The sequence below is a fragment of the Choloepus didactylus genome, chromosome 14, assembly GCF_015220235.1.
Source record: "Choloepus didactylus isolate mChoDid1 chromosome 14, mChoDid1.pri, whole genome shotgun sequence".
NCBI classification, from domain to species: Eukaryota; Metazoa; Chordata; class Mammalia; order Pilosa; family Megalonychidae; genus Choloepus; species Choloepus didactylus.
The window spans coordinates 1,046,742-1,070,911 of record NC_051320.1 but is presented as its reverse complement, the minus strand read 5'-3'; the positions used below and the strand labels follow the sequence as shown (position 1 = coordinate 1,070,911).

At 36.6% G+C, this 24,170-nt stretch overlaps 1 protein-coding gene and 1 pseudogene across 1 annotated transcript; both read left to right on the top strand.

Moving 5' to 3' along the window:
* The first annotated feature begins 10,120 nt into the window (after positions 1-10,120).
* On the top strand, positions 10,121-11,053 carry LOC119509276 (olfactory receptor 4C11). Its single transcript, XM_037803207.1, has one exon. It carries the CDS (start codon positions 10,121-10,123, stop codon positions 11,051-11,053), a length of 933 nt encoding a protein of 310 aa, XP_037659135.1.
* Positions 11,054-18,803: 7,750 nt separating this feature from the next.
* On the top strand, positions 18,804-19,720 carry LOC119509545 (annotated as a pseudogene).
* Positions 19,721-24,170: the final 4,450 nt, after the last annotated feature.

Here is a 24,170-nt window from a genome sequence, read left to right as displayed (position 1 = left end):
TTCTACTGGGAGTAGAGGGGGAATTTGGATCCCTTTAAATGGGGAAATTCCTAAGTACATAGTGCATGCTTACAACAAAATGTAGGATCAGAAAAGACAGAGAAGACCGCACACTTTCACTGCAGGCTGAACTTTTGGTAGGAGGGCTAAACTCTGAACACAAGAACTAGCCAATTTGACAGAACTGTGAAGGTATTTTTGCTTTGTTTTCTTTGCTTTTGTTAGCAACTGGCATTGATGGAAATCTCTGTCATATCACTAGCTGGATATGAACTTCAGGAACAGACATCTCAGAAACTAAATTTCAGAGTTAACACATTAAAATATTAAAATGTACAGTGTGCAATAAAATGAAACAAAACAAATAAGGAACAGGAAATGATGGTTCCTTACAAAGGAACAAGATGAAACTTCTGAAGTGATCAACAAAGTAGTCAAGAATTCAGACGTGCCATACAAAGAATTAAAAAAAAAAAAAAATCTTCAATATGCTCAAAAAAAGTAATGTAAACACAGAGAAAGAATTAAAGAATATCAACAAAATGACAAATGAAGAATATGAGAATTTAAAAAAAAAATAAAGGGAGAAATTGTAAGAAGGAATTAAACAGGCACTGGAGTTAAAGACCAAAATAACTGAAATTAAAAATTCCTTAGCAAGTTTTAGAAGCTGATTGGAGCAGGCAGAAGAAGGAACCAATGAACTTGAAAATGACTGTGGTGGTTTGAAACTGTATGTACTCCAGAAAATCTAATCCATTCCTGTGGATGTGGACTCTTTGTAGGTAAGATCTTGTGAAAAAGCTACTTCAGTTATGGTGTCACCCACCTCAATCAGAATGGGTCTTAATCCACTTTAGTTTTCTGAGATGATGGAGCATATTCCCCAGGAATTAGGGAGAGTCTGGTCCACCCCACTTTTCTGAGAGGGCTGAGACCATGCCCCAGAAATTGCAGAGAATCTGGCTATTACCCCAGTTTTCTCAGAGGCTGGGACCTATTCTCTGTCGGTTGGGGAGAGTCTGGCCATCACCCCAGTATTCCCAGAGGTTGGAATCTTCATCCCAGTGTTTTAGGAGAGCATGGCCACTGCACAAGCACTTGGAAAGGATCGAGTTACCACTCCATCAGGGCCAGAGGACAAAATATCTTTCCACAAAGGACCCTCAGAACTTGATATCTAATGGAGTATTCCCTGCAGGGTTTTGGCATTGTTTGGGATCTGTTCTGGTTTGCTAATGCTGCCAGAATGCAAAACACCAGAAATGGATAGTCTTTCATAAAAGGGGTTTATTTGGTTGCACAGTTACAGTCTTAAGGCCATAAAGTGTCCAAGGTAACACATCAGCAATTGGGTACTTTCACTGGAGGATGGCCAATGGTGTCCAGAAAACCTCTGTTCGATGGGAAGGTATGTAGCTGGCATCTGCTCCAAGTTCCATTTCAAAATGGCATTCTCCAAAATGTCTGCATCAGCTTCAAAATGTCTATCTGAGCTACCACAGTGAGCTTCTTATGTCTGAGCTTATATAAGACTCTAGTAAACTAATCAAGGCCCACACTGAATGGATGGGGCCATGCCTCCATGGAAATTATCTAATCAGTATTATCACCTATAGTTGGGTTGGTCACATCTCCATGGACACAATCTAATCCAAAGGTTCCAACTTAATCAACACCAATATGTCTGCACCTACAGGAATACATTAAAGAATATGACTTTTTCTGGGGGATATAATATATACAAACCAGCACAGGATGTGTGATCCCTGTTTTCCTTCTAATTTCTCTCTATGGAAATGGGAATAATTATACTATGCCTGCCCCTCCTTTGTGTTTTGGAAGCAGATAACTTGTTTTCTAGGTTTCACAGGTCCACAGACAGGACAATTGTGCTCCAGGACTGACCACAACCATAACTAATTTTGATAAGACTTTGTGCTTAACAGTGTTTCTGAAATGACATTAGGGCTTTGGGATATTGTAATAGATTGAATGCATTTGTATATGGAAAGAACATGTATTTTGTCAGTCCAGAGGGTAGAATGTGGTAGTTTGAAGCTGTAAGTACTCCAGCAAAACATGTTCTTAAATCTAATCCATCCCTGTGGGTGTGGACCCATTGTAAATAAGATCTTATGATGAGGCTACTTCAGTTAAGGTGTTACCCACCTCATTTAGGATGAGTCTTAATCCTCTTACTGGGGTTCTATATAAATGCAAAGATTGCAGAAAGAGAGAAAGCCATAGAAGCAAGAAACTGAAATCAACAAAACCAAGAAGAGAAGGGAAAGACAAACAGATGCCACCATGTCCCTTGCCATGTGGCAGAGAAGTCCAGACTCATCACTAACCAGTCCTCAGGAAGAAAGCTTTGCATCCATGATGACTTGATTGGGATATTATCTTGGACTCTAACTGTAAGCTAATAAATTTCTATTGTTTAAAGCCAATCCATTTCATGATATCTGCTTTGAGCAGCCTAGCAAATCAAAACAATGACAAATGAAATTATTCAGGCTGAGGATTAGAAAGAAAAAAGAATGAAAAATGTTAGAAAACCTAAAAGACTGTTGAGGCATTATCAAGCTTAGCAATATCCACCTTATAGGAGTCTAAGAAGGAAAAGAAATAGACAAAGGGGCAGAAGGAGTATTCAAAGAAATAAAGGCAGAAGGCTTTCCAAATTTACCAAAAGACATGGACATAAAAATTAAAGAGTCCCAACAAACACCAAACAGGATAAGCTTGAAGAGAAACATGCCCAGATACATTATAGTCAAACTGTTGAATGCCAAAGAAAAAGAGAATTCTGCAAACTGAAAGAGAAAAAACATATGTCAAGTACAAGGGGGTCCCTGTAAGAATAACTGCTAATTTCTCATTAGAAATCATGGTAGCAAGAAGGCAGTGGGATGAAATATTTTAAGGAATGAAAAATGCCAGCCAAGAATTTTATATCCAGTGAGACTATCTTTCAAAATTGAGGAAGAGATTCAATATTCCTAGATAAACAAAAGTGAGGGAGCTCGTCAGCACTAGATCTGTCCCACAAGAAGAATCAGTACACAAATTGAACACTGGCCATTTCTCTTTCCAAGCAGAATGAACAACCAGGTGCACTGCTTAAAATTCTTCACAGTGGGAGGATTTCTCTTCACCATTTTCCTCCAGGGACATCCCTATAAAGGGTCTTCCCACTTTAAGGTGTACCTGTATATCATGCAGAAGTGTCTATAAACTAGGCCCAAATTTCCTCTTCCTCAGTTAATTAATCATAGGGAATTCCCCAAGAGTCCATAGTGGGCTGGGAAAGAGAAGGTAATATGGCAGGAGTGAGGGCCATGGGCATTTGGGTCATTTCTTCATGTAACTTATTTGTGTCTTCATGGCCTGCTCAAGCCCTATCTATTATATATCACTTCCATTTTATGATAAAGTGCTTTTGTGCATGCCCAACTTTATGGCTTGGTGGATCAGACAACACTCAGTTCATGTTAAGTAACTCAAGTCTCATAGTAGCTTGGTGGCCCATGGTTAAGCCTTCTGTCTCTACTAAAGACCAGTAGCAGGCCAAAAGCTGTTTCTTAAAAGGAGAGGTATTATCTGCAGAGGATGTCAGGGCTTTGCTCCAAAATCCTAATGATGTATGCTGTTATTCTTCTATAGGAGTCAGTCAAATGGTACAGACAGCATTTCTATTCAGCATGGAAACTTCCAGCACCATTGGATCTTCAAAGAACACTATTAAGAGAATTAAAAACAAACTATAGACTGGGAGAAAACATTTGCAAAATTCATACCTGTGAAAGGACTTGTATACCAAATATAGAAAGAACTGTTAAAACAGTTTAAAAACTGTTAAAACTCAACAAGAAAGCACTCTAAGCAGAAATCTCACCAAAGATAATATACAGATGACAAATAAGCCCATGAAAAATTTCCAACATCAGTAACATTAGGGATTTGCAAATTAAAACAACAATAAGATACCACTGCATAGCTATTAGAATGGAGAGATTCCAAAACACAGACCCCAAATGCTGGCAAAGATGTGGAGAATTAAGAACTCTAAGTCATTGATGTGGGAATGCAAAATCATACAGCCACTTTGGAAAACAGTTTGGCAATTTCTTACAAAACTGTACATGTACTAGCCATATTACGTATGACACTCCTATGTATTTACTCAAAGGAGTTGAAAATCTATGTCCAACAATAACCTGGCAGGAATGTTTATAGTAGTTTTACTAACAATTGCTAAAAACTGGAAGCAACTAAGATGCCCTTCTATAGGTGAATGTATAGAATATTATACAGCCATACTATGGATTATCATTCAGGAATAAGTAGAAATGAGCTTTCGTGCCTAGAAAAACATGTGGAAAGTTAAATGCCTAAGGCTAAGTGAAAGAAACCAGTCTGAAAAGGCTATCTACCATCTGACATTTGGGAAAAGGCAAAATTATAGAGGCAATAAAAAGATCAGTGGTTGCCACATGTTCTTAATGAGAGAGGGAGGGATTAAGACATCAATCACAAAGGATTTTTAAGGTGATGAAACTATTCTGTATGATACCATAATGGTGGATCCATGACATTGAGCATTTGTCAAAACCCATAGAAATATAAAACACAAGAATGTAATTCTGCTGAAAACTATAGACTTTAGTTATCAATAAAGTATCAATAATATAGGTTCATCAATTCTTATAAATTATCACAATGATGCAAGATGTTAATAATAGGGGGAAATTAAGTGTGTGTGTGTGTGTGTGTGTGTGTGTGTGTGTGTGTATGGAAACTATCTGTACTTGTGCAATTTTTCCAAAATGTAAAAATGATCGAAAAATGAAGATCTTTGTTAAAAAAAAATAAATTGAAATCTATAGTATATTATCAGCAACTAAATATTAAGTTTTTAAAATGTAGACAGAAAAGATAAGTTTCTAGGAAAAACAATAATGTATCAATAGTTATTCATCAACTTTAACAAATGTACTGCACTAATGCAAGACTTAATTATAGGAGAAACTGGGGGAGGGGATATTGGGAACATGCAAATTTTTCTTTAAATCTAAAACTACTCTGAAAGTAGCCTATTAAATAAATAAATAAATAAATAAATAAATAACAGTATAAATCAGGGGCTTTAGATTTACACAGGTAAGAGTTCAAATTTATTATTGTTCTTCTCTAGTTACTTGATTAAGACAAATTGCTTAGTATCTCTTAGCCTCACTTAGATAAGAAATGAAATAATCATGATTGAAACAGTTATGGGGCAGATTTAAGTGTTAGCATGTTAAATTTATATTATAGCGATGGTCACACAGTATGCACACCAAAGATATAAGGTATCTTTCTCCTTGGCTTATTTATGTTACTAAAATTAAAGATGAAAATTAGCAAGAACTCTAATATCTTAGAGAATGATGCTTACCCTCACATTGAGACCACAATTTTCTGTATTACTGATATTCATCGAGTATTTGATAAACTGATTGGATTAGGCATATACTTCTATGTGTTCACCATTTAAAAATCAGTATTTTATTTTAGATAATTTTAGATCTACAGAAAAGTTTCAAATATATTTATAGAATGTTCCCATACACACCACGCTCAGTTTTCCTTATTATTACCTATTATTGTCCTCATATTAATAGGGTACATTTGTCACAACTAATTAACCAAAGCTGATGTATTATTATTAACCAAATTCTATACGTTATTCAGATTTCCTTAGCACTGACCTAACATATTTTTCTTTTCCAGAATCCCATCCAGGATACCACATTACACTTAGCCATCATGTTTCCTTGGGCACCTATAGACAGTGACAGTTTCTTAGCCTTTCCTTGTTTTTGATGACTTTGGTATTACTAAGGATGAATTGATAAATCTTTTGGACATTATCAATTAACTGGGTTTTCTGATCATTTTGTCATGATTAGATTGGGGTTATGGATTTTGTGGAGGAAGACCACAAACAGTCCATTCATCACATAATATCAATGATATAAATTATCAACATGACTTAGCACTGTTGATGTTAACCTTGATCACTTGGTTGAGGTAGTGTTTGCCAGGTTTCTCCACTAAAAAGTAACCCCTCATTCCTATTTTCCATACTCTACTCTTTGGTTGGAAGTCACCATATGCATCCTTCACCATAAAGGGGAGAGTTATGTTCTACCTTCTTGAAAGTGTAGTATCTACATAAATCATTTGGAATTGTTCTAATTGTTTTATACAGGAAATTTGTCTATTCTCCCCCACTTGTTTATTTTTTATTAACTCACTTGTTTATATCAGTATTAATTTTGTAATTTGGGTTAAAGCCCAGTACTGTGCTACTAATTTTTTTGCTCAAGTTTTTCCAGCTTAGGCCATTGAGATCACTTCCATTCATCTCCTGTGTCCCTTTGCTATATTCTCATCATTAAGCATGTGTGTGTATGTCTTGTGTTCATTGTTTGTGTGTGTGTGTGTGTGTGTGTGTGTGCATGCTGTATTTTTGGCTTTTTTTTCCAGTTCTTCCTTACTTTCTGGCACTAAAATATGCTCCAGTTCATCTTTTATATTCCTTGTCATAGCCCTAGAATCAAGCAAATACCCCAGGATCCCATTTTTGTTACTGGACAATGGTTTTGGAAATCACCATCTGTGCACTGGGTGACCATGTATTTTTATTCTAGTCAAGAAATGTTTTTAGGGCCCAACTGACAACTTTAACTGCAAAAAATCAGGCCACCTGTTATCACATCATCTATGAAGAAAAATTGAAGATTAAGCCCTTTCTCACATCTGGCTTATGTTTCTTAATTGGAAGAGATAGGACACTTTAGGGAATGATGCTCCCCAGACTCAGATATATCACATCATTCAGGTTGAATACTCCTCCAGAGAAGGCAAAAAAGAGGCATTTCTCAGTTATAGTCTTGTGTGATGATGGATTTTGGAAAGTGTGGGATGAAACTGGGAACAACTTAGCTTGCCTTAGAGCAGCCATGTAAGAACATATGCCTCTTTGTGAGATCAGGATATACTGTTTCCAGAATCATCAGACAGCATTTTAGAAGATTTTTTCTTCTTATTTGAGTAAGTGGCATCCAAATTACCATGGAAATAAAAAAGGGCAACTGCACATTTTAAAATCTTCACAAAAACTGGTAAGATTTTTATTGGGAAATAACTTACTTGAATTTATTAATACTCAGAGAAAGTCAATCTAGTCAATTCCATGGTAAGTATATAAAACAAACAAGGTCCTATGGAAGGATAGAAAGTGCAGGAGCTTCTCTAGAAGTAGTTTAAAATCTAAAGTGAGAAGTTGGAAGCAAAATATGTGCATGCCAATTCTTGATGAGAACAGGCACTACATGCTAAGGACTATTGGTAGTTGGTAGTGAAAGCTACAAGCAAGTAGAAATAATATCTGTTTAGGTGTTCCAGGAAATACTTCATGGAGGTGATGATTTTGTCATGGATATAGTAGTGCAGACTTCCCATCTCCTCAATGGAAAGTAAGTATCAAACACTGTGGGGCATTATAGAATCGTACCTTTGAGAGATACTCTTTAATCCTTTCATTCATTCAACAAATACTAATTAGCACATGCTTTGATCATAAATGCTTAAGTTCAGCAGCAAACACATAGACAGATATCCAGATCCTTATATTCCTTCATTCGAATGTGTGTCATTGTACTGTATATCAATTATGTGAATTATACATATGTGTGCGTGTCTGTCTCTTTCTATCTAAATATTTATCTAATAGAAACTGCAAACAATCTTTCATTTCCTTTTGATGAAGAGCTTTGACAGATAATATTAGCAAAACTTCCAAGAATATAAGTGATACTATAGTTAATGAAAGTGTGGTGGTATATGATGTAAAGAGTACTGATCTCCAGAACTACCTCTATAACCAATTCAACATCTTACTCAAGTTCTTAAATATCAATATTGCCATAAGTATATTGCTGTTCTTCCTGCTTATGTCAGAAGAGAGCTTTCAGGTCTCAGTGATATTCAAAAAACAATATGTAATCAGATCATTTCCTAAGTTAAGATTTTAAAACCTTTATTCTTTAATAAAGTTCAAGATTAAAATGAATTTTCACATCTCACCAAAGGGCACATCTTAAAAGTAGGTCTACCTACCATCTCTGATGCCTATCAAGTAGGTTCCCTCCCCGGTAGGGCAGATATTTTGCCTTTTTTTTTTTTTTGGTACTCCTCTAAACACAATCCATTTATATAAAGTGCATGTGTAATATAAAATATCCTGTTTTTAATGAAAATTTTATTCTAAGCATATAGTTCTGTCCACCGATTTTTCACTTTACCATATATTTTAGAGACAATTGACTATGTATCTGCTTCGTTTTCATCAATGGTTGTATAAAAGCGTCATCTCTGATCTCTTCATTCCCCTTCTGATGGACATTTGTTAGTCATTTGATTTCATGGAAATGGCCTCAATTATTGCTTTTTACTTGTGATTAAGTGTATATGTAGGAAATGGAAGCACTGGCCTAATTTCTATGTGCAGTTTTAATATTATAGATTTTGAAAATCACTCCCTGAGAGACTGCATCCATTTGAACTCCTACCAAAACATGAGATTGAGAGTTTCCCACACCTTTGCCACCACTATATGTTAAAAACATTCATCAAAAGATCATTTTTTTAATGTAATAGATGAAAAGTATAATGAATTGGGATTTTTACTTCAATGTATTTATGAATGAAATTGAGTATGTTTTTATATGTTAAATACTTTTGATACAAAATTGGTTCATTTGCCTATTATTTATTTGTGTTGTTATTTTTTTAATACCAACCTGTGAAGTTTATTCATATTTGAAGAGATTATGCTTCAGTGTTGTAAATATATTCTACTAGTCTGACACTTATTTTGCTTTTGCCTGTGCTATTATTTGGGGGAATAAATGTGGTAATGTACATAAAACATTTTTTCCAGTGTCAGGCATATAGCTAGAGATAAATATTAGTTCACTTTTTGTTTCTGTCTTCTCTTCCTTGATGTCAGAGTATAGAATGCTCAAGTATATAGATAACAAGAATTCTATTGAAAAATTTCAGCTGTCATATGGAGCTTCTTGAGCTCATTTTCTAAATCCTGGTACTTAAGCTGTAAACATGAAATTTGAAAGAATGTTCTGATTTAGGGAGAATGCCCCTCCTCCTTTTCCTTAACTACAGATAATCTCAGTGTCTCATTGTATCTTCAGAATTTATGATAAAAGAGTCAGAAAAATAACGAATAAGTGGAAGAATTTAACTGTGGACAACAAGGTATGATAAAAAGCTACAAAGCTGAATAAGAGGCTGGATTTAGAATTGGAAACAGCTGGAAAGATTTGAGAGGTAAAATAAAAGAAAATGTACTTAGTCAAGGCAACAATGAGTATGCCAGACCAGCCAACAGCTTGATGGCTAGTTGTTCATTGCACTATTTTTCTCTCATTATCACACAACTTCTTGGTAGGCTGAAATGTAGGTTTATTGTCTCTTTCTGTGTGTGTGTGTGTGTGTGTGTGTGTGTGTGTGTGTGTGTGTGCATTTATTAAGGAAGAGTCTCTCAAGTGTTTAGATAATCATTCATTGAATGTTCAGAATTTTACCAGAAGAATCTTTAATGAATGGATTACCAGGATCAAGAAATGTGAACACTCACTGAAGTAAGTTATGGATAGATATTCTCTAGTTTTGTAACATACTATCTCTAACATTGATAGAGACTTTCAGAAAACTAAAGAAATACATTCAGCCCAGGAAATTATGCACTTGTGCCAAACCCACAAAATTAAAGTTTATTATGTCTGAAGAACCATGTAGTTTTTCATTATTTTCCTATTGCATCATCTTATGCCATCAGGTAAATATTTTGAATAAGTATTATAAATTGCATTTCATTCAGAAAAAAATAATACACAGATAGATAAGTGACTACCCATTGTTAAAGGAGAAGTTCAATAATAACCTTTTATTCAAGCTGCAAATGTGTTCATTGTATAAAATTCTTTCTTTTCTTCTTGCAGAATGACGATTTCTAATGGGTCCTTTCCCCAAATTGACTGAAACAATGCAGCAAAATAACAGTGTAACTGAATTCATACTGTTAGGATTGACGCAGGATCCTTTGAGGCAGAAAATGGTGTTTTTATTCTTCCTAATTTTATATGTGGGAACTGTGGTGGGGAATTTGCTCATTATTGTGACCATCAAGTTCAGTCAGACACTTGGGAGCCCCATGTACTTCTTCCTATTTTATTTGTCCTTTGCTGATGTCTGCTTTTCAACTTCCACAGCCCCTAGACTAATTGTGGATGCTCTCTCTGCAAAGAGTATCATAACCTACAATGAGTGCATGACACAAGTCTTTGCTCTGCATTTATTTGGCTGCATGGAGGTCTTTGTCCTAATCTTCATGGCTGTTGATCGATATGTTGCCATCTGCAAGCCCTTACATTACACAACCATCATGAGCCGGCAGGTCTGCATCATCTTGGTTATTCTTGCCTGGATAGGGTCTTTCATACATTCTATGGCTCAGATTGTCCTGGCCTTGAGATTGCCTTTCTGTGGACCCCATGTGATTGATCATTATTGCTGTGATTTACAGCCTTTGTTGAAACTTGCCTGCATGGACACTTATGTGATCAACCTACTCTTTGTGTCCAATAGTGGGGCCATTTGCTCAAGCAGTTTCTTGTTTCTGATAATCTCATATGCTGTCATCTTGCATTCTTTGCGAAACCACAGTGCAGAAGGGAGGAAAAAAGCCTTATCAACTTGTAGCTCCCACATCATTGTAGTTGTCTTATCCTTTGGTCCATGTGCATTCATGTATACACGTCCCCCAACCACTTTCTCCATGGACAAGATAGTAGCAGTATTTTATACCATTGGAATACCCTTTTTCAACCCACTCATCTACACACTAAGGAATGCAGAAGTGAAAAATGCCATGAAAAAGTTATGGATTATTAAAATTACCTCAGAATTCAAAGGATGACTTGAGGGTTCAATTACTTAATCATGTTTTGAGTAAATTGGTATGTAAATCAGATATGATAGTATCTTATTGTGGGAAGAGCATGCAATGGTATATAAAGTTGTGGGTTGTTATTTATTTCTAGTTCACAGACAAGTTGAATGTCAAGGCAACATTTTTTTTTATTTCTGTAATCAGAGAAAGATGAGTGTCAGATTTATTCAGATAAATATATGCTAATTTCTTTCCTCTTTACAGATTCTCTGCCTCTCAAGTTGTCTGATATCTAAAATGTAAGCCTGACTCCCCTATGCACTCTAATATTGAATGCACCAGATTTGTTTTGCTTTTTCCTGTGCTCTAGCCTCACCCTGGTAACTTTATGGATAGTAGTCTGATGTGTTCCTTTCCTGAGAGCTCTTTTCTGGCATTGCTGACTGTGAACTCTATTTCTTAACTCTGAATCTTCACTCTGAATTATTAACAAGAAAGATATTTACTCAATAGCAGCATTTCAAACTTGTGAGCATCCATTAATAAATTAAATGTATCTTTAATTTATCTATAACACATTTCCAATTAGGTATCCAGCTTCGTCCTGAATGCCTCTAGAACAAGGCACCACAGTGTACCAAGACCACCCATTCCATTACATCACCAGTGTGTCTTTAAAAACTTCTGTATTTTTGAATTAGAAAATTTTTAATGTACTTATCTGATAAGCTATTTTTTCCTCATTGTTTGCATTTGTTAAGGTAACCAGAGAATTATTTATGGGAAGCTTTCAATATAGTATTACAATGGGCCTTGAAATATTCACTGTGATTGATGTATGTGAGCTGCAGCAATACAATTCTGAAACTCTAAGAGTTTGGAAAGTAAAATAATGTGTATCATCAAAACTAAATATAAAATAAAAATGCATCAGAGAAACAACATATTTTACCAGAAAGAAAGGCAGAAAGAAAGAACCTGGTTTGAAGCCAATTAATGGCATGATATTATTTTTTAAAGACGTATTGTGTCAGTGCAATGAATGAAATGAGAAAAGGCATATAGGGAATGCCCAGGACATTTGTCTCCATTTGTAGCAGGATGCTGCTTCCTCCCTCTAGTTGAGATGTCCTCACACAGGGATTGTGTAGATTCTCAAGTTAGAATTGCTAATGATAATCTGGTGCCATGAGAGGGCAGAGCAGAGTAGCAGCAGCACCTCGGCTTTAGCTGCCAAAAGTTGCATCATGAAATTTTACATTCATTGGTTTCAATGTGCCAAATAATAACACATCTCAAGTGATCATTACAAGTCTTGATTTCATTTCTAATACTGCTTCCAATACTTTAACTGAGCAAAACTTAACAATCCTATGTCCTCCCATGAAAAATCATTTAAGACTAAATGTAATTAAATGCCATTAGTTTTCTGTGTTCTCACTTTTTTTTTTTTTTTTTTTTTTTTTTGCTTCCTGTAAGATTAAGTGCCATATTTTCACTGGAGTCATACATGAGGAGGGCCATATATTTAATAAAAATGAAAATATCATGAATTCATCATGAACTAATCTACCTTTGCATAGCAATAACAGAAGCTTATACCTATTACACAGCTTTTCATGGCTATTTGCATTTCAGATGAATAAATGAAGGTAGAAAGTAAAGGAGAAATAAACTAAAATGTAAATGAAAAAATAAAGGTAGGATAACAGAATAAGAAGAATCTATATAGGGGAAGAAAACTGCAGAAATTTTTGCATGGTTCAGAAGTACTTACAGTCAAATTAAACCCAGGAAAATGAAGCAATTTTAAAAAAATTCTGGGACACCATATCCATCCTGTGGACAATTTTGAAGTGAGAACACCCTCCAAAAATTTTATTTACCTAAAAGAGAAACTATAATTTTTAACTATCCTTTCATTTTAGGAACAAATAGTGTTTCTAATATGTGTTCATTGCTTTTTGTTGTTATGCTGTCAATGAAGATACAGCATCACCTCTGTATTATTCCTTGCAAAAATGTATAACTTGAATCTGATCATAAGGAAACATGGCACAAAATCAAATTCAGTTAATCTACAAAGTTACTGGCCTACGTGCTCAGAATTATCAAGGCCATTAAAGCCAAAGCCTGACTAAGGAAGATTAGAGGAGGCTAAAGAAGCTAAAGAGAAATAGCTAACTGCAATGTGTGATCTTCAGTTAGATCCTGAATAAATTAAAATAAAATAGCTGAAAAGGGCATCACTGTGACTGTCCTTGAAATTTGAATTTGAACTGGGTTGGATAATTTTATATTAAAATAAAATTCCCTTGAGTTTTTAAAATATAATTTTACAGTGGTTATGCATGGAAGAATTTGGGGGTAAAAAGGCACAAGGCCATGAATTTACCCTCAAATTATTCAGAAAAAAGTATATCTATATTTATAAATGGAAGAAAGGAATGAAGGAAGCAAAGAAGAAAAGAAACATGGAAAGAAAGAATAAATGAAAGAAAGAAGGAAGGAAGGAAGGAAAGAAGGAAGGAAGGGAGGAATAAGGAAAAAAGGAAGAAGAGATGGAAGAGAAAAACTAAAAAGGAAAAAAGTGTAGAAAATTGGTGAATCTGAGTAAAGGATGGTATGGGAGTTACTCATACTATCCTTGCGATGGTTTATGTAGGAATGAAAAGAGTTAAAAAATGGGGGTAATTGTTTTAGTTTCCTGTCTGCTAAGACATATACCACAGCAATGGGTTGGCTTAAACAGCAGGGATTTATTGGCTCACAGTTTTGTGGCTGGGAGAATTCCACAATCAAGGCATCATGAAGGTGATGTTTTCTCCCTAAAGACTGTGGTATTCTGGGCCTGGCTGCTGGGATCCCTGGACCTTGGCTTTTCTGTCACATGGTAATACACATGGCAGTCTCTGCTGGCTTCTTTGTATTCCTGTTTCCTTTGACTTCCAGCCTCTTGCTGCTCCCTTTCACTTTCTCTCTTTGCAAACATTCCTATATGACCTTCAGTGATGACTTAATGCATCATGATTGAATTGGGCCACACCTTAACTGAAGTAAACTCATCCATAATTCCTGTTTACAAGGGTTCATGCTCATAGGAATGGATTAAGCTTTCTGGATTACAGAGCTCTAAGCCACCACAGTGACCATATCAGGTATAAAAACTGACATTAAAAGTTATGTTCACAGAACAAAAGCTCAGTTTCTCATTTAACGTGATTGAAAATATTTAGTTTGAAGTTTTATACAGCATAAAGTAAACCTTTTTTATTAAGTCATCCCCTGATACCCTTAAATCCCTCACAGTTTACCATAATGTGCTATACAAATATTGTTAAAGAACACACAGAATATTTTCTATGCCAAAAATATTTTTTAAAACTGAGAAATTGTCTAAATCTGCACAGATTCTTTTGAATGCTGTTGCAGATGATGAGGACTTTTAATTAAAAGCCTTTTGCTATGTTCCACAGGATATATTTTAATACTTTTAAAAATCTGTATATCTAAACATTATATTTCCTCTTTTTCTTTTTTCTTTGTTTTATACATATCACCTTCATGGAAATGTTCATATCAATAAATACAGAAGTTACCAGTTTTGTAAGTAGTCTCCAAGAACCCTGTCTACCCCACCCCATCCACCAAAAAAAGATTTGAGTTTTACTATAAATAAACCTGATCAAGAGTTATTTTATGTTCTGAAATTTGCAAATATATAACCTATATGTTCATAGTCCCTGGCAGGATACTTTGCTTTTTAGCAAAACACTCGTATCATTAGAAAATACATATTCTCCACCTATGCACATGGCACATGACTGTCTTTTTCCTCCAAGGTTATTCTCATCTGAATCCCTCCCTTGCTCATATTCCTACCATTGTATAAGATACAAATATTAATAGTCAATTATTTACATATAGGATCTAGCGTTTTCCAAAAACCTATTTTCAAAAATCTCTTAGATCTTAAAGTACATTTTGAAATGTGGAGATGAAGAAGGCAGACTGACTTTGCCACACAATGAACTAACTAACAGTGTAGTAAATAGAATAATGGCCCAGAAAGATGTCCATGTCCTAATCCTCGTAACCTGTGGGTATGCTATGTTACATGACAAGGAGAAATTAAGGTTACTTATTGACTGACTTTAAAATAGGGAGATTATTCTGGATTACCCAGGTGGACCCAATATAATCACAACAGTTCTTTAAAGTGGAAGAGCAAGGCAAAAGAGGAAGGCAGAATCAAGGACAGATTTAAAGATGCTAGGCTGATGGCTTTGGAGATCTAGGAAGGGGCTATGAACCAAGGAATGCATGTGGCCTCTAGAAGTAGGGAAAAGCAAGGAAATGGATCTCCCCAGAGACTTCAGAAGGAACACAGCACTTCCAGGACCATGATTTCTGCCCAGTGAGACATTTTTTGGACTTATGACCACCAGATCTGTAAGACGATACCTTTGTGTTGTTTTAAACCACCAAGTTTGTGGTAATTTGTTATAGCAGCAATAAGAAACTAATACACTCAGTGAATCATGTTGAGTGTTTCTACTACCCTTATTACAAACTGCTCCTTCACGTCTTGCCCTTTTTTCCCTCTTTTTTCTACTATTCCCAACAATGAGTGTGAACCACATCTCATTTATGTGATGTTTCTATCAACATGTGATAAAAGAAGAAGGGGAGATGAGGGTAGGAAGAGAAAAGGAAGAAAAGCCAGAATACGAGAAAAAGGAAGAATAGTAATAGGAAAGAAATGTAGAAGATCAAGATCAACCTTAATGGTTGACTCTCAAAAAGCTAAAGGAGGAATGAAAGCTTACATTATAATTATTCCCAAGTATAGGCTGGAGAGAAACATCTTCCTGTTTTTCCAGAAATCAGCAGAGACTCAAGAAGAAAAGCATTGAACCCCAGTAGCACTATTGAATCCATTATTTTCAAATCAAATAGAATTTTTTAAGGAGTGAAACAATTCAAATTCAACATCTAAAAATCCCCAAAACAGAAATTGTGATTTTTTACATTAGCCCGATATATAAGATAGACAGTATAAAACAGTCACATAAATCACATATGCTTATTGAAATGTTTTACTTTGCTGTTAAAGACCTTAATGTGAGAATTGATTGGATTTTAAATGTCACAGAAAGGAAACATTTTTATTTTTTGAAATAAGTGAAAAGACAAATGGAGAATAAAGCTCATTTTAAGTTTGTGACATGGTTCTGGCTATGGAGGGAGACATTGAGTAAAGACTTTCCCCAAGGGTATTATCATTTTGCATCCTTCTCTTTATATAGACCTACAAGAAGTAAAAAAAATTAGATTTATCATCCAAGAGCCTGTGAAATGGTAGATCTCAGTATGTAGTAGACAGAACAAGGATCAAGGAAGGCTGATTCCTACCAGCCAGGGCGTTCATGGAGGAAAAGATTCCCTGGCACTAATTATTCACAAAGCAGTTCTTTATACAGCATTCCTACTTTATTTTGGTTGACTATTCTCAAATTATCTCAGGAAGAAATATGAAATCAAAATATAACTGAAACCCTGGAAAATACTGGTGAGCTATTTTTCTCATAAAAACTAATTTGTTCATATAGACATTTTAGGGGAAAAAAGGGAATTCAATTAAACTTCTATATTTTGAGCTGTGTAATATATTTGCATGATACTATTCTCAGAAGTAAGGAGAGAGTAAAATTATTAGGAGGATGCTAATAATAAAGTGTATCCATTCTTGGCTATGAGATAGAGTAGCATGCAAATGAATAAGACAATGCCAATGATAAGCTTTATAATTCCAAAGGAAAATGAGGCTGCATCAGATCTGAGAAGGTCAGAAAGGGGAGGAAGGAATCATTTGCGTTGGATTTTGATTCAAGGAGGCAGCAGGACTCCTCTAGGACCTTATGATATGGAAAATGGTGTCACAATACAATCCAGTTTACAAATACTAAGTTTCTGATCAATGAAATTCAAACAACAAAATTCACAGTTGTCAGATTGCATTGTTGAGCCTCCTTAGAATGAAGCTCTCTCATTGGGGAGTATTATTTTTTAATTCAGAAAGAAAAGCCAAAGAGGACTCAACATGTAAAAGCAGAGGGATGTGCTCGAGCTCTAAATCTGAATTATTATGTTATCACTATGGATATTATTATCATTTTACATTGCATAATAGAAGAAATAGCTGTACCTCCACCCACTCTAATTTATAAACCTGAGGACACACAGCAACATGGTTTCCTCAAAGCAGGATTTTCCAGGCATAGGATTGCTGCAAAGGGGTAGCAGAGGCACAGAGCTCAGTAACAGCTGTGGTCACTAAATTTGACAGGGATGTTGAAGAGATGTGCCCACAAGTGGATAAAATTCCTAATGATTATCCAAGATACTGTGTAACCATATCCCATTGTATAATTAGAGGAATTGCTTACATGTATAACTTGATTTGAGGAAGCAGCATGAAATCACCTTTAATCAACTATTCCACAAACTATTTCCACCCAGACACTGCAGTGAACCCACCAAAAGTACTTGAAATATCACCACTGAATTTTCCTAGACCTATTTACATTATCTGTCAGTGACAACCCCTTCCAGAAATTTAATTCATCCAAAGTGGGAGAACTAATATAAGCTAACATGAAATTAGAAGGACTAGAAGTTTGTGTGAAGGAGTGCTGAGATTAAAGGGTAGGATTTTTCCTTCTTTTTTTAAGTCAACAGACAAATGATTGAAAGACCAAGGCAAAGTAAAGCTGGGAAGTCCTCAAGCACCCACAGTTTGAAGATGGAAAAATTACCTGAGACTTTATTTCCTACCATTCAAATCAAGCAGAGCTTGCTTTGTCTCCAGCAACTTCCTTTTATTGCTTCATCTAATCTTATCTCTACATCTTTATGAGAATTATATGACTATTACAGGCTGGCAAGTCATTTAATATCATTGTATAAATCAGTCTTACAATGATAGAGATGATGGTGAAATAAAAATTCTCATTTCACATACAGGGAAACAGAAGCCCCATGAATTGAAATTATTCAACCAAGATTATAGCTCAGTTAATCAGGTTTGTATAATTTTAGTTGGGATAATTTTGGTTCTCTTTCTACTGTACTATACCACCTTCGGACAGTAAAAATCTTGAGATCAAATTGGAGAGCATAATCTGATGTATACAAGGACCTGAGCTACAAAAGTAAGAAAACCTGTAGAAGTCACTCAGTCTCAACTACTTGAGTCCTCCCTGATGAATGCAGTGACCAGGCATGGCTGTGATCAGGAGGGAAAACAAAGGTATAAGTTCTCTTTTCTGTGTCAAACAAGAGGTGAACTTTTCCAGATAGAGAAACATTACCATATCCCCAAACACAAGTTTGTTTCAAAATTAGGTTGAGTGTCTTTATAGAATACAAACTAAATAAATGTTGAGGAAAAAACAGATGAGTAAACTTTAATAAAAAATTTGAGGGAGGTGGGACTCTTAGGTGGGTGACTTAGAGGATTTGTTTAATCTCTCTGAGCTATTTTTGCTGATCTGAAGAAAATGAATTGCCTTTGTATGGAGAAAAGATATTCAAAATATATGGCTTTGAGTCTTAGAGTATTTGAGCCAAGCAGCAGTAAGTACATATTTTTCTGTTATCAACTGCTTTGAATGTCTATATGCTCTGCATGAGAAATAATGCTGTTGGTTCTTTCATGCTTTTCTTTCAGATAATTTAATTTTCTCTTGGGAATTTGCTCTGCTATATTAATTCCATGGAAAAAATAAACAATGCGACTGAATTCATATTCTGGGGTCTTTCTCAGAACCCAGAGGTTGCAAAAGTTTGTTTTGTGGTCTTTTCTTTCTTCTATACATCCATTCTTCTGGGAAACCTCCTCATCATGCTGACAGTTTGCACTGGCAAACTTTTCAAGTCTCCTACATATTTTTTTTTCAGCTATTTGTCTTTTGTGGACATTTGTTACCCCTCGGTGACAGCTCCTAAGATTATTATTGACCTATTAGCCAAGACTAAAGTTGCAGCTCTTTGGGGTACATTTCCTTGGTTGTACTGAGATCTTCCTTCTTGTCCTAATGGCCTATGGTCATTATGTGGCCATCTGTAAACCCCTACAATATATGACCATCATGGACCAGAACAGATGCAATAACATGTTGTTGGGGATCTGGATAGGTGGGTTCTTACATTCCATTATCCCAGTGGCTCTGGTGGAAGCTACCCTTTTGTGGACCCAATGTGATTGGTCACTACTTTTGTGATATCCACCCTCTGCTGAAACTTGCCTGCACAGACACATATATTATTGGTGGTGTTGTGACAGCCAACAGTGGGACCATCGCTCTGGGGAGCTTTATTACCTTGCTAATCTCCTATACTGTCATCCTGGTGTCCCTGAGGAAGCAGTCAGCAGCGGGCAGGTGCAAAGCTCTGTCTACCTGTGGCTCCCACATTGTTGTGGTCATCATCTTTTTCGGTCCCTGCACTTTCACATACTTGCGCCCTGATACTACCTTTTCAGGTGATAAGATGATGGCTGTCTTTTACACCATTATCACCCCCATGTTAAATCCCCTGATTTATACATTGAGAAATGCAGAAGCAAAGAATTCAATGAGGAAACTGTGGGACAGGAAATTTTTTTTTGAGAGGCTAATAGCAAAAATTTGAAGTAATGAAGCATTAAGCTTGATGACATTAAATTTTCTCTGCTTTGGTTAACTTATCTGCACAAGGAAGACAATAATACAAACCTTGCAGAGATTTTGGTGAGGATAAAATTAAATAGCACATTTTACAGGAATAAGGTAGTGCTTCTGCTTACTGGAATCTAATATATATATATGTACTCTGTATCCAGCTGTACTTATTGTTATAAAATTTACAAGCTTATAGTTTGGAGGCTGAGAAAAATGTCCAAAGCAAAGCATTATCAGTCAATGTTTTCTCACTGGAAACCAGCCTCTGGCAATCCTGGACTCCCTGCACCTGCAAGGCACCTGGCAGTGTCTGTTAGTCTCTCCCTTCTCTTCCCAGTTTCATTGCTTTCAGCTTCCTGCTTCTGTGACTTTCTCTCTCTTTGTCTGAATTTCATTCTCTTATGAAGGACCCCAGTAAGAGGATTAAGACCCATTGGATGTGGTTGGTCACATCTTGCATTAATAGCAATAGATCCTACTTACAATGGCTCCACACCCACAGGAATGGATTAACTTTAATAACAGACTTTTCTGCAGTACATATAGCTCCAAACCATCACAGTGACTAACAGGAACAATTGAAGAAACTGAATTAAAAACAGTTAGCTGTGAGGAATAGGTGACTGTGACTCAGATCAAAAGGACAAATACAATTTAAAGTAATCCATGGTTGAGAAGCAACATTTCCTCCAATATTCTAAAACAAACAACTTTAATGAATACAATGAACCAGTTTTCACTGCTTTCCTGACTTACCTATTCAGAATTTCCAACGGTGAATTCCAGAGATACTCATTTTGGAGACAGAAAAATATGTATTTCTCATTTGAACTGATATTTCCCTCAGTGATATGTTTCTTCTTCACCATGAGACACAACCTGGGCTTTTTCTTTTTCCTGTAACAGGTGACCATATCACTGAAGACCCCTCCACCATTGTTCCATTCCCTCTTCTACCAGTCAGATTATCCGGTTACTGTATACATGTTATGGTTTTGGTATGTGTGTGTGTGTGTGTGTGTGCATGCACATGTCTGTGTAGGTGTGTGTAAATATTACTCAAGTTAAGGGTTTCACATAGTTAAGGCCTAGGAAATGCTTGCTGATGTTGTTAAGCAATAGGAAAGCTCAAAAGCAGCAAGAAATCTAGTTTAAAATGTGTAATTAGGAATCAAGGTTCTTTGCCCTGTGATTACATAAATCCATGGTTATTGTCACCAACTGGGGTCTAAGGGCCTCCAGTTCTTCCATTTTCAAATGAAGACTAGATTAGTGCTTGGCCAGTAATGGACATGACCTTGGGAGATTTTTTTTTTATTTTATTTTGAAATAAATTCAAAGTTATAGGAACAGTTGCAAAAACAATACTAACCCCATACAAGGAATTCCATCATACCCTGACCCCCCTTCCCCGAGAGCTCAATCCACCAACTTGAACATGCTGTCACATCACTATTTCTTTCCCTCCCTCCCTATCTATCATCCATTATCTATTGCTCTGTCTTCTGAACATATGACAGTTAGCTGCACACATCCTTGAACATACACTATAATTCACGTACACACTTCCCATGAACAAGAACATTCTTTTATGCAATCCCATTAAGCACAGCTAAGAAGTACAAGAGATTCAACAATGATACAAAGCTTACATTCTATATTTCCTTTACCTTATGTCTCAACTGTGTCCCTTTGAGCCACCTGTCATCTATCCTCCAATTCCATCCAAGTTCATCCTTGGCATTCAAGCATCATCTATTTAGACTGTCTTTTTTTTTTTTTTTTCAGTTGTGGAAACATATATACAGCCTAAATCTTCCCATTCCACCACCCCCCCCAGCCTTCCATTAGTGGGATTAATCACATTTAGAATGTTGTAATGCTCTTTCCCACCATCCATTACTAGAAATTTCTCTTCACCTCGGACAGCAACTCCACCCTCATTTCTTAACTCCCCATTGCTCCTTCCCCCATTTCTCTTAACCCAAACTCTACTTTTCATCTCTATGGTTACATTCTCCGATAATTACTTTGTGTTTACTTTGGGGCTTAAAATTAACCTCTTAAATCCATATCAATCCTGTTTTTCTTTGATACCACCTTCACTTCAATAGGACACATAAACTATGTTCCTATACTCCTCCATTCCCCTGCCTTTATATAGTTGTCTAAAATTACATATTTTGCATTGAGTTCAAAACCACTGATTTGTCATTAGAGTTTGTGTAATTTATAAGATGTACGAAAAAATAATGGAGTTACAGTTCAAACATTATTGACTTCTATTTGTATTCCATTGTGGTTGGAGAATGTGCTTTGAGTATATTCATTTTTTTTTTTTTTTTTAATTCTTGAGGCTTGTTTTACGTCCCAGCTTATGGTCCCTTCTGGAGAAAGATCTATGATCACTAGAGAAAAATGAGTGTCCTGGTGCTTTGGGATTTAACATTTCTGTTAAAATTCTCTATATCTCTTTTCCCTTTCTGTTGTTTCTCTGTTGGTAGGGCTCCCTTTAGAATCTGAAGTAGGGCAGGTTTTTTATTGGCAAAGTCTCTCAGCATTTGTTTGTCTGTGAAAAATTTAAGCTCTCCCTTGAATTTGAAGGAGAGTTTTGCTGGATAAAGTATTCTTGGTTGGAAATTTTTCTCTCTCAGAATTTTAAATACATCATGCCACTGCCTTCTTGCCTCCATGGTGGCCTCTGAGTAGTCACAACTTAGTCTTATGTTGTTTCCTTTGTATGGGGTGAATTGCTTTTCTCTTGCTGCTTTCAGAACTTGCTCCTTCTCTTCAGTATTTGAGAGTCTGATCAGAATATGTCTTGGAGTGGGTTTATTTGGATTTATTCTATTTGGAGTTCGCTGGGCATTTATGCTTTGTGTATTTATATTGTGTAGAAGGTTGGGGAAGTTTTCCCCAACAATTTCTTTGAATACTCTTTCTAGACCTTTACCCTTCTCTTCCCCTTCTGGGACACGGATGAGTCTTAAGTTTGGACGTTTTATTTTATCTATCGTTTCCCTGAGATCCACTTCAATTTTTTTCAATTTTCTTCTCCATTCTTCTTTTGTTCTTTCATTTTCTGTTCTGTGGACTTCTAGGACACTGAGATGTTGTTCAGCTTCCTCTAGTCTTGTGAATATCCAGAGTCTTTTTAATTTGGCCAACAGTTTCTTTTATTTCCATAAGATCTTCTATTTTTTTTTTTTATTTACTCTTGCAATATCTTCTTTATGGTCTTCTAGGGTCTTCTTTATGTAGCTCATATCCTGGGCCATGGTTTTGTTGATGTTCTTTAAATCCTTTGCCATGTTTTCATTCCTCAATTGTATTTCTTTGATTAATTCTGCTAGGAACTTTGATTCTTCTGTTAACTTGATTTGTGTGTTTGGAGTTGGATTCTCCATATCGTCTGGTTTTATCATATGCATTGAGATTTTCTGTTGTTTTTGGCCTCTTGGCATTTGCTCTGCTCGACAGGGTTCTTTCAATTTGTAAAAAACAACCTATCTAATTTTTCAGAAACAGTGTTTGGTGATGTACACTTTCTCTAACTAACCAGCAGATGGCGTCTGTGAGTCACCTATACCTCTCAAGTCAGTTCTCCAACTTGTCCCCATGGTGTGTGGGTAAATTATTCTTGTGGGGTCCAGCCGGAGAACTCAGCCTGGGTGTGTTGCTGGAGCCGTCCGCCCTGAATGTGGGGCACTTGTGCGGGTGGCCAGGGAGGAAGGACAGCCTCAATATTCAAATGCCCCTGTTCCCGGAGATTCAAGGCCACCGCAAGAGTCCAAGCCTTCATTTCATTTCAGCCCCAGCCCCTCTCTCTCACTGTCCCACAAACCACCAGACTTGGCGTAGTGTCCCTGGGATTTCTGAGCGGGTCCCCCTGCCCAGCCACAATCCTCCAGGACCTCTGCCGAGGGAATGCCATGCTACGTCATCAGTGTGCGCCGTCCCTCAAGGGAAGCCCCGGGCTGCTGGGTCGTGGTGGTTCACTTTCACCTGATGCAAAAATGGCCAAATGGGGCATCTCCACACCCCTTCTCCTCTCACAGTTCCTCCTTCCCAGCTCCAGGACAACTGGCAGGGCTCCGGGCTGTGGGCATGGCCCCAGGCAGGAGTTTATCCAGCCCTCCAGGGGGCCAGCTGCTAGCCATGGGGTTTCTTTCAGCTTCCGGCTCTCCCCTCCATTCCCCCAGCCCTGAGGGTATCTGCAACAGGCTATCTTCCAGGCCAGACACCGAGAGGCCGGCCCAGCCCCCTCTTGCTGTGTTTTACTGCGTGGTTCCCACAATCGCACCTGCAGCTGCTCCTGGGTTTTTCCCCTTTTTTTTTTTTTTTTATTAAAAGAGCCCGTCAGTCTCCAGACGCCAAACTCTGGCTTCCCCAGATCACCGCGTGGCTGCAGGACTTCCAGC